Source organism: Centropristis striata, chromosome 11 (assembly GCF_030273125.1).
Source record: "Centropristis striata isolate RG_2023a ecotype Rhode Island chromosome 11, C.striata_1.0, whole genome shotgun sequence".
In the NCBI taxonomy this organism is placed as follows: Eukaryota; Metazoa; Chordata; class Actinopteri; order Perciformes; family Serranidae; genus Centropristis; species Centropristis striata.
Genome location: NC_081527.1, coordinates 35,794,857 through 35,806,819, shown reverse-complemented (window position 1 = coordinate 35,806,819; position 11,963 = coordinate 35,794,857). Strand labels below are relative to the sequence as shown.

The window sequence follows — 11,963 nt, the reverse complement described above, 5'->3', positions numbered from 1 at the left end:
AATACTTTTACTCTTTTGCCACTGCTAATAGACTGTATGGATGGATCCATCAGCATCCCAAGTTTGATTGTAATATTTCATGCATTGGATTACATCCTATCATAAACTTGCAAATCATTTGTCTTGTGTACTTAAAAGCCTTTAGGTCAAGGGCAGCAGGACATGGTAAACAACAAGATTGCACAATTTAGTCTCCAAATCAGTTTTGCTTCTTTAAAAAGATAATGCATGAAGTGTTTTTACCCACTTGAGAAAAACCTAAAGATTAAGACAATTTAATTACTTGCAAATGTGGACGCTTTTACTTAAAGATTACAATTTCCCCTTTTTATTTATATGCGTAATTGTTTTACTACTTCTAGTTCCTTACCAGTAAAAATACCAAATACCAGCAAACTATTAACCTCATGCACAGTGTTGAGTTACAGTCTTTCTGGTTTATTGCTGCGTACAGGCAATTGTGACATCTTTAGCATACAGATTTCCTGGAGTGTGCATGCTGTATTGATCAAAATACTACTTTGGTTACAAAGAAAGATTTTTGTAGACCTCAATAAGGATTTCTATCTTGTGCTGATTTCATTATTGTGTCTAAACAAATGTGACAAAAAGATAATACTCTCAGCAGAGGAGGAAGCAGAATACAGTCTGTGTCAACTAACAGATCATCACATATAAAGGCACTTCTCGAAGCTGTGTTGTTCGTTTGTTTGCTTGCTTGTAGCCCAGGTGAAATGTGTTTCTTCGTATTGCTTTTGTTGATTGTTTGGCAAAGACAGAGGCATTATTATTACTCCATGTCATCGTGGTTCTGGGTTGACTCGTTGATCACCTGAACAAGGATGTAGAGGACAGAGAAAAAGGTGAGCGGGTTTGTGTGTCTGAGCTCAAATGACCATCAGAAAACGACTTTGTTGATTGGAAAATCACTTGAAGTGGATTCTACCTGACCATCCCTGGTCTCAATGGTCTTGATGAGGACCTTCTTAGTTGTTGTAGCTTCAAAATGAGGTTTGGAATCAATCATTGTTTCTAAAGAAAAGAAAAAAGTGTTTCATCAGCCGTCAATATAATAACAAGATACATACAGCTTTTTGATAGTAAAGTTCAAGCACTTTATATGAGCGTTCAAGGTACCTACACCAGGAATGTTCACTGGAAGCCTTTATCATCATATCTACACTACCGGTCAAAAGTTATAGAACACCCCAATTTTTCCATTTTTTATTGAAATTCAAGCAGTTCAAGTCAAATGAACAGCTTGAAAGGGTACAAAGGTAAGTGGTGAACTGCCAGAGTAAATAAAAAAAGGTAAGCTTAACCAAAACTGAAAAATAATGTACATTTCAGAATTATGCAAGTAGGCCTTTTTTCAGGGAACAAGAAATGGGTTAACAACTTAACTCTATGGAGTCTTGGGCTATTTTGTCAATTTTTTTATTCTTTTCATGTCTTTGTAAGTCTTTTTGTGTCTTTTTTAAGTCATTTTGTGTCTTTTGGTGTCTTTTTTTGGTCATTTTGTGTCTTTTTTTAGTCCTTTAGTTCAACATAAAATGTGATTTTGAATCTTTTTTTTATTTTCAAAACACTATCATGCTCAATAAAGAATTTTAAATGTTGCAAATGTGCATTCATTTCAGAGTAGACTGAGACATTAAACTGCATCATTTTCAATTAAATTCTGGAAAAGTTGGTGTGTTCTAAAACTTTTGACCAGTAGTGTATATTGAGGATAGTGCTGAATGGAACAAGATAACACTTTACATTTGGGCACCCGGGCTGCACGGTGGTGTAGTGCTGAATGGTACAACATGAATTATAATAAGTAATCAGATACATACAGAGTGCTAACCACTACACCACTACCTCACAGCATGAGGGTCGCCGGTTCGACTCCGGCCTGCATCTTATCTGTGTGGAGTTTGCATGTTCTCCCTGTGTCAGTGTGGGTTCTCACCAGGTACTCCGGCTTCCTCCCACAGTCCAAAAACAGGCACTTAAGTTTAATTGGTGACTCTAAATTGCCCGTAGGAGTGAATGAGAGCGTGATTGTCTGTCTCTATGTGTCAGCATTTAGGCACCCTTTTCAGTCAGTCTAGTTCTGACCCACTTTGTGTCTCGTATAAGATCCCAATAGACAACAAATATGTGGATGAATAGTGCCTTTCCTGACACCCTGAGGGCACCACAGTCCATAGAGACTTTTAAAAAAGGACTAAAAACATTCCTTTTTAGCAAAACCTTTGGTTCCTCCCATCTAGATGGTTTTTAGATTATGTATGTTTTCTGTTTTTAGCTGTTTTTTTTCCTTTTTTATCCTTTTTATAATTAGAATGTTATGCTTTTAACCTGTAGCACTTTGAGATTTCCTGTAATGTAAAGTGCATTACAAATAAAATGTATTATTATTATTATTATTGAGTGTAATTTAAAAAATATAATAAGACTTTTGGTTACATGAGCAGATAATGTTGAAAATCAAGCATTTTTCAGGGAGTATATCCAAATTCAAGCATATTTCTAACTTTAAAAACATAGCAGTTAAAATGAAGCATTTTCCAGATTTTCCAGAACCTTGCAATAACCAATAACAACATTCCTGCTGTTAAATTAACATGCAGACTGTGAACCTACCTCTCAGGTTTAGAGATGAGAAGTTTGGCAATGGAGTGGTGATTCTGAAAATACAGAACATACAGTCAATAAATCAACATTCGCGTATTTGTTTGTTGCTTGTCCTAAATGTTCACATGCACATCTAAAGATGTTTATCCTTCACCTGCTCTCCTCTCCTTCCAGCAGCTTCCTGTAGGTGGCAATCTCAATGTCCAGGGCCATCTTGACATTAAGGAGGTCCTGGTACTCCCGGAGGTGACGGGCCATCTCATCCTTCATGTTGTGAATGTCCTCCTCCAGGCGGCCGATGCTGTCCTGGTAACCGTTTGTCTCCAGGGAGAAGTTCTCCTCCACCTCTCTCATCTGGCGCTCCAAGGACTCATTCTAGGATGGCAGCCAAGTGGGAACAAAATGACACTTGGGCAGTAAAAATAACTTGTTTCCAATTGAAATTAAACAGCAGTGTGATTATTTTTCTTATGTGACCTGTGTAAATAAATTCTCATATCGTTAGCCTCATAGCATATTTGCCTAAGTCATATTTGAACGTTTTCGGGAAACAAGAAAATACACAATTTTTAGGAAGCCCATTGGTATTCTTAATTGATATTGTAACAGTAAGTTCAAATAGAAGTGTGAACAAGTTTGCATAAAAAATTAAACACATCGATTTCATAACAGATAAAAGTGACTTAGGCAGAATATGCCCTGACTAAGACAATTTTTCTCTTACATATAAATAATGTAGTTTGGTTTGTATGTAGCCGCAAAAATGCCTAAGTCACAGAGATGACTAAGGCAGAAAGTGATTTTGGACTCTAACAAGTGTTCTGATAGGCTTAGAACATATGCAATAGGGCAGAAAGATGCAGCAGTGGTAGGAGAGTAAAGTTAGGCAGATATCACAATTTGGCCAAAAAATGACTTAGGCAATAATGCTATGAGGCTAACGATATGTATTTGCTGTGTCATTCTCAGCTTTTTCTCAACTTTGTGGGTTTTTTGTGTGTGATCCAGGCTGCATGTGGATAAATACATTGGGCCCTTTGTATCATTATCTAGTATAGTACAGTGTGGGTCTAAAGTTGCATACTCACAGTTCCTTTAAGGGCATCCACCTCACAAGTAAGTGACTGAACCTGGCGTCTGTAGTCATTGGCCTCTTGTTTGGCAACTCTCAAAGCATCATTATTCCTGGCTGCAGCTTCAGTGAGGTCAGCAAACTGGCAAGCACAGTGACAAACATAGAGAGAAGGAGAGGAACTGAGAAATCAAGTGTTCAATAAATGATGAGTCATAGGCTGAGGGTGAGAGATGATGGCAGATTGCTTGAAGCATGTAAATTATGAACGACGTGGCCACAAAAGAGGCTTGCAGACGTGACACTGCAGCTTGGTTGTTGAAAGGCAAAACTCCAACGCCAAAAAGAAATAAAGGTTCTAGTTTACTGCACTGCTTTTCAGGATATTGGCAGATGATATAATGGCTTTTAAAGAAAAACACTTTTTTGGCCCACATGGGGGCAGTGGAACCTTTTTAAATGTGATATGGCAAACTTCTGAGCAAACAGTTGCCTATTTCCAAATCAAGGAGATGAGGAGCAACATTATCAGACATTTGGAGTTGTGTCCCACCTGATAAATGTAATTCTTATTTTCACTATCCCTCTAGCTCTGTTTATCATCTCCACCAACCAAGGTTATAATAGTTAACGAAAACTAACGAAATAACGAAAACTAGAATTGAAAAAACATTTTCGTTAACTGAAATAAAAATAAAAACGGGAGTTTTTAAAAAAACGATAACTAACTGAAACTGTATTTTGTGGTTACAAAACTAACTAAAATTATAGTGAAAATGTCCTTAGTTTTCGTCTTTGACAACTTTTTTCATACATAAACCTTTTTGGTTGATATGAAATCTATTTCATCTATCTGGTTTTATGACTAAGTAAATGTATTGGGGCTGAGATGGATCAGACAAAGGAAATAAAGGAAACATTTATTGTGACCTTATTGAATCTGGCACCCAAAAAATACCCCATTACAAAAAACTAAAACTAACACTAAAACTTATAAAAACTAAACTAAAACTAAGCATTTTCCAAAAAATAAAACTAATCAAAACTAGCAAACTCACTCTAAAAACTAATTAAAACTAACTGAATTTGAAAACAAAAATTGACAACAAAATTAAAACTAAAACTAATGAAAAATCCAAAACTATTATAACCTTGCCACCAACTCCTGAGGGAAATATCTGTTTCCTTAGCTGCTAAATGCCCCTCAGAGTTCACCAGTTAGCTGCTAGTTTTGTCAACCGTTTGGTTCTGGGCTGGTAATAACTACTGCAGCAAGAAACAACACCGACGAGGGCCAGGAAGCTGAAGTTTGGAGGCAAGAAAAACAAAATAAAGAGCTGAAAGATACTCAAATGATTCATTACCGTGAGTCAGTATCAAGGTTATAATAGTTTTGGATTTTTCATTAGTTTTAGTTTTAATTTCGTTGTCAATTTTTGTTTTCAAATTCAGTTAGTTTTAATTAGTTTTTAGAGTGAGTTTGCTAGTTTTGATTAGTTTTATTTTTTGGAAAATGCTTAGTTTTAGTTTAGTTTTTATTAGTTTTAGTGTTAGTTTTAGTTTTTTGTAATGGGGTATTTTTTGGGTGCCAGATTCAATAAGGTCACAATAAATGTTTCCTTTATTTCCTTTGTCTGATCCATCTCAGCCCCAATTAATTTATTAAGTCATAAAACCAGATAGATGAAATAGATTTCATATCAACCAAAAAGGTTTATGTATGAAAAAAGTTGTCAAAGACGAAAACGAAGGACATTTTCACTATAATTTTAGTTAGTTTTAGTTAGTTAAAAACTCCCGTTTTTTTTTTTATTTCAGTTAACAAAAATGTTTTTTCAATTCTAGTTTTCGTTATTTCGTTAGTTTTCGTTAACTATAATAACCTTGGTCAGTATACAGTAGATGTTGCTTGATTTTTTTAGGTGGGATTTTTTTTAAGTGGCTTAAATGCATTTGCTGCTGCCCCCATCCACAGCAATACATTGCTTAGCTACTGTGTCAGTACTGCTGACTGTTTCTCCCAAAAAAGTGCGTGCTGACCTCACATTCTTTAGGTAATACACTGACTATGGATAAATACCTCATAAAACTTTCCCTTTAAGGAGCTTTGCAGAGTGGGGTGGGATCATCATTATAGTTTTAAAATACAAATAGTTATATGACCAATTCCTTAAAAAAATACTGATTGTAGATGACATGTGCAGAATGTGGGATTATATTCAAGATGTAGTTAACCCTATAAAGCCTGAACCGTGAAATAATTGCCAGAAAATTCTAAATTTTCAAAACTGGAGTGTTTATTGAACCGGCTAACATTTTTTTAAATTCAATATCAATTTTCATATATGAATTTAATTTGGATACATCAGGTCTTTTTGTGCAATTTGTTGCTCACAATTTGCTTTTCTTGAACTAACATAATCACATAAAACCTAATATTTTTAACCAAATAAAACTTTGACTTTCCTTTTAACATTTTCCTCAAACATACAAAATATTTTTTTCCATATAAAACAACATCATACATCTGCTGATATGAAGTTTTCACGCAGCAATGACGGATCCACCAGTGGAACCAGCAAATCATTTTTGTTACAACTGGTATTTTTGTGAAATTTGTTGCTCAGTTTTTTTAATCATCAATTCATGTTTTTCAGGAAAAAAAATATCACACTGATGATGTAGAGGTCTCAAAAACGTATGTATCAAATATGATACACTTGGCTTTATAGGGTTAATTTACTGTTTAGCTTTTGACTTTCACTCTTTTTTTTTATATAATTACACCACCAAAAATATTTTCAAAGTTGGTGTAAAATCTTTACCTTGGATTTGTACCAGTCCTCAGACTCCTGGATGTTTTTGGAGGCCAGGTTCTCATACTGCAGGCGGACGTCCCTCAGGGCAGCTGTCAGGTCAGGTTTAGCCATCTCCATGTCCACCTGCACATGCTGCTGCTGCTGGATCTGGTTCGACAGCTCCATCATTTCCTGCAATACAATCAATAGAACTGGCATGTGCAAATATGTAGAGGGCAGTATAGCAAGAACTAATTAATTTTAATGTCCTTTTGATAGATTTATATGACATTCCTGTCTATAAAAAGTCGCTTTGGTGCTTTGAACCCTACTGATTTTGTACTCTGACCTGATTAACAAATACCTCAAATAATTTGGCCTAGTTTTTATCACAGTGCCTTTAGCTTATTAGTAAGTACATGTGCACTGTTTCCGCATTAGACTGGGCCAGCTTTAGCTACAGAAAAGGAAGCTTACTTCGTCATGCAGCTTCTTGAGGAAGTTGATTTCGTCCTGGAGCGACTCCACCTTCCGCTCCAGGTCCAGTCTGGCGAGGGCAGCATTGTCCACATCCTGTGTAGCGACACTGACTCTTAATGAGGTGACTTGTGAAGGTGACATGAAGGATGCATTATGTGTTTGCTGACACAGAAAGAAAACGCTCTCCTAAACATGCTGTACAGGCGCCACGTACACAAAATGACCCTTTGTGTGAGGCAAGGTCGCAAACACATGCAGCCAATAAGAATCAACTGCAGGCACATGACAAGTGTCACTGCGGATTGTCTCTCATGATCTTCATGTGTTACACTGCAGCACCTTTTAGGCCACAGTCTCTGGTTAACTAAGTACATTTACTCAAAAACTGAACTTAAGTACAGTTTAGCGGTACATTAACTTTCAAATCAAATCAAATCAACTTTATTTATAGAGCCCTTTAAGACAGCGTTAGCTGATACAAAGTGCTGTACATGGCAGGACAGACCAACAATAAAAACAATAAAAACAAAGAACAAGCAAAAACAACTAAAACAAAGCGAGTCTCATGCTGGGTAAAACAAAAAAACAGTAAATAAAAGTGGGTTTTAAAATTAATCTCAATTTTAAAATTAATCTTAATTTTTAAAAGCCACAAAGAACAAATAAAAACAAAAAATAAATACTTTATTTGAGAATTTCTATTGTATACTACTTCTAGGGTAAATTTCAGAGGGAAATGTTGAATTTTTACCTTCACTTAAATTCTTAAACATCAAAACAATGTAGGAACGTAAACCAATGCCAGCTATGTTAGAATACATTAACATAAATAAAAAAATTTTTAAAAAGCACCAGTTTGTCCAGGAGCTTATGAATAATATGTTACTGACCAATCAGGAACCAGTAACAATTTTTTTTACCAGCTCTCAATAGCCATACCTATGGTTCATATTTTATTATTAAACTACCCAGTAGTGTATAAAGTACTTAGAATTGACTACATAATGACAAATTACAACACTAAGTTATAATAACTAATACTACAATATGTAACTAATAATATAACACTCTCAAATAAGTGTTTAGGATAATGAGTACTTTTACTTTCAATAATATAAGTATAACTGTACTTACTTTTACTTCAGTATGATTTTGAATGCTGGACTTTAACATGCAGTGGAGTATTTTGAGAATAAGATATGTCTACTTTTACTCATGTAAAGCATCTTAATACCTCTCCCATCACTTCAAATCAGTCGGATAGTTTGTAAAATTGTACCAGAGGTCCCTTACTGTATAATTTTAAAAAGCTGCTTAGCAGCCTGTCCTTGCTTCTGGGAAAAAGGCTAAAAAAAGTTTAATTTGGTTTAATAAAAGAGGCTCTGTAGAGCACCCAGAGCCACAAAGCATTATCCAAGTGGCCCTTAATCCCATTTGTTGTTACCTAACCACATTCTTAACCTGAAAGTCTCTTCTGGTTCTTTTAGTAGAACTGAGTCATTCCACTGGAAGCTCTGTTACTGTGTGGTTTAAGATACAGCTATAACATGTTAACTGAATTAAGCATGAAGTAAATGTTGTGTTGTAAACACAAAACAACTTTAATGTAATACTTTATATTTGTTATATATATTCTTCTTAATTCTATCTATCTATCTACATTACATTACATTACATGTCATTTAGCAGACGCTTTTGTCCAAAGCGACTTACAATAAGTGCATTCAACCAGATGGTACCAGACATAGACCACAGGAATCAAGTAAGTACATAACTTTAAGAGCCAACTGTCATTGCTAAGGAGTGATATATGTTAAAGAAGAAAAGAAGAGAAAAGAATAAGAGGTTTTTTTTTTGTTTTTTTTTAAATATATCTGTTAGGTGACCATGATCTCTATCTATCTATCTATCTATAAGCTCACAGTGCTCTGTCAGGGCGTTGGCAGGCTGGTAATTGAGGTATCAGCAAATGAAGCAGCTTTTCCTGCTCTAATGCCACAAACAAAGTATGCTATTCAGCAGGGTTTCCCAAACAGACCCGGGGCTGGAAGAGTGACTGTCTGCCTGACTGAGCGAGAGCCGGCTGCAGGCCCTGCATTGTTGTCTGTGTGCCACCGTGGCGAGCCACAGAGGACTTCCTTCCTGCCATTCACACTGACAAGGTCATGATGGTGCAACGTATTGGTCGTGATGGTGCAAAGTATTGGTAAGATACTGCAGGCAAGTCTACTCTTAATTCCATGTCTGCAGCTATGCAAATAGACGTCATTTTTCTTTTGTTTTTTGCCTTTTTTGTGCCGTGACACCCCTTTTGAAACTTTTTGCACGACTCGTCATCACTTCATTAATCACCATGAAACCCAGTGATAGCGAACAATCCCTGACAAGCCCATAACTGGTGAGAATCTAATGTGCTGATGCTCTCCCAGAACGAGACAGCCAGATCACATGGTGGCTTGTCTTCTCGCTCTGATAACCACATTGGGCCCGCACTGTTGTTGTGTCCAGCTCATTCAGTGTGACCAGTCAGACTTAAAAAGATCTCCTCTCATTGCAGGCCTGATTTAACTCAACAGCCACAACTTGGCCTTTTGTACCAGGACAGGGTCAGTCCTGCTCTACAGCTATTTCGGATCATGGCTAGAATCTGCTGTTGTGCCATCAAAAGAGAGCATTCCTGTCTCTGCAGTTCATGAGTGATAATTAGATAGAGATCACGTAGGAGAGAAAATGGACATTTACCCCACATAACTGCTAGAAGTGAGACTCATAGAGATAATTGAGGTTTATCTCATCTCGTCGGCACCACTTGCCATCAATTTAACGTTTTATTGGAGTAGAAGTGGCAGGGGAGGTGCCCTGGGGTCATCAGCATCTTCACATTATCACTCTCTTTTGCAAATTTCCTGTCTATCGCATACACATAACAGAAGCAGAGATTTACTTGATGTTAGCAACAGTAAGAAAACTCTTTATTTAGAAACATGAGTCATACTTTACCTGTCTGAAGCTGTGCATGCTGCTCTCAGCCTCCTCACGCTGGGATATCTCATCCTGCAACCTGCAAAGACAGACAAAAAAAAAAGCAGGATTGTGTTTTAACAGCCTGTGGACTCCAGACAGCCAGACTCTTCCGCCTTAAAAACTGATGTGACCCATTTTTCTGCCTGCAATTCTTCTTCACGCATGAAAACACGATAAACTTCACTTAGTCAGAGCTGCAGCAGCACTTCAACTTCAGGATTTGTGCAGTGTCGTGGCATATATTTATAACCCGAAACTCAATAAAGTTTAGCTTGCATTGAAGTGTACACACATGTTCATGATATATAAAAGGGGCATGCGCATTCTGATAAGAGATCTGATTTATAGGCCTATAAATAACTGTATGCATGGCTTCTTCTGCTACACTGTAATTTCCCAGCTTGGGATAAATAAAGTATATCTATCTATCTATCTATCTATCTATCTATTTATCATTACACAGTAGCGCACAGAGACGTGCCACGCCCCCTACTTCTCTCTCAGCCTGTCGATGTCGTCCGCCAGGTTATCCCGGTGAACTTCCACCCGGGCCTTCTCGTTGGTGAGCTGGTCCACCTGGCGCCTCAGCTCCCGCATCTCCTCCTCGTACAGATCTCCCACCCGGGACGTGCCTTTGCCCCGCAGCTGCTCCAGCTCCGCCAGCAGGATCTTGTTCTGCTGCTCCAAGAAACGGACCTTCTCGATGTAGTTGGCGAAGCGGTCGTTGAGGGACTGCATCTGCGCTTTCTCGTTGGTGCGGTTCGTGATGAACTCGCTGTTGATGGCGTCGGACAAGGAGAAGTCCAAGTTCTCGGAGGCCAGCCGGGGCATGGCCGCGCTGCTCCGGAGCCTCTGGGTCTTCACTGCATAGACGTTCGGGGCGGAGGAGAGACCGTAGGATACCCGGGAGGAGCGCACCGGGCTGGAGTACTGGCGGCTGCTGTAGCCGGTCCTGGTCACGACTCTCTCCCCGGCGAACATCTTCCTGTAAGAAGAATGTGGAGGTGCTCTGACAGACATCTTTCTGGTTTCTTCTCAGACAATTGCTCTGTGTTGCTCTTGTCCCGACTGCATCAGCGGAGTGCGCCTGGGAAGGCGTTCCCTCAACCATTACTTATTTATAGTCTCCTCCTCATGCAAATGACTCTACGGTGACCGGAGTGACACCTGGACGGTCCAATCAGAGCACGGAACACACGGAGGTTCAGGTCCATAACAGAACCTGGATCAAACGGTTATTGCGCACAAAGTATATGTGAGCTCTGCTGTGTTCTGTCACATCAAAGACTTGAGATATCTACATCATTTTGACTAGATAAGACTTAATTCAAGAGGGATATTTAGAGGAATTCAAAGATATCTTAAACTGGAAATATGACTCGTTAGTATAAACTTGTACATCTGTCTGAAACTGGAATTATAACTGATGCTGAGGATGCATTGGTTTTGATTGATTTTGTCCACATCACTTTTAAAAAGAAAATTTGTGTAAACAAATATTCAGAAAAATATAACACAAATATGTGGAATATGTTTTGAATGTGCAGAATCTTTGAACATTACCAGAAATCTTGCTGAAAAATATCATTTAAATTAATTTAAATGCAATAATTTCTCGCTAACATGAAAAGGTGCCACATGCACTTTTAAAGACTTCACTTAGGAAGTAAGAGTAAACCATGCCTACAAATAAACCATGAGCTTAACTGTATTATATTCTATCATATTTTTATATTTTTAATCATCACCTACCACCATTCATTTGTGTTTTACTTAACACAAATAAAGACATGTCCATCATAAAACTGCTGCATGAAAAATTCACAAGGATGCAGGAAGATTTTCACAATTTTACATTGTGGATATCTGCAACTGAATTGTACATATCTGTAATAATAAACCCCTTAAATACACAGGACAAAAGTAGCTTCAACCTCACTGGTCAAAATGTAATTACAGATATC

General features: G+C 37.6%; 1 protein-coding gene across 1 annotated transcript; it reads right to left on the bottom strand.

Annotated features, from left to right (window-relative positions):
- Positions 1-417: 417 nt before the first annotated feature.
- On the bottom strand, positions 418-11,374 carry LOC131980115 (vimentin A2-like). The gene is made up of 9 exons (XM_059344289.1): positions 10,493-11,374; positions 9,976-10,036; positions 6,973-7,068; positions 6,523-6,687; positions 3,714-3,839; positions 2,780-3,000; positions 2,635-2,678; positions 947-1,032; positions 418-832 (listed from the first exon to the last, which is right to left on the bottom strand). Exons 1-9 carry the CDS (start codon positions 11,017-11,019, stop codon positions 791-793), a joined length of 1,368 nt encoding a protein of 455 aa, XP_059200272.1. The 5' UTR covers positions 11,020-11,374; the 3' UTR covers positions 418-790.
- Positions 11,375-11,963: the final 589 nt, after the last annotated feature.

Coding starts and splice junctions, on each gene's coding strand:
- LOC131980115 (XM_059344289.1), bottom strand. CDS start 11,019: ATGTCTGTCAGAGCACCTCCACATTCTTCTTACAGGAAGATGTTCGCC. Junction 10,037..10,492: donor ATCGACAGGCTGAGAGAGAA/GTAGGGGGCGTG, acceptor CTGTCTTTGCAG/GTTGCAGGATGAGATATCCC. Junction 7,069..9,975: donor GCATGCACAGCTTCAGACAG/GTAAAGTATGAC, acceptor GTCGCTACACAG/GATGTGGACAATGCTGCCCT.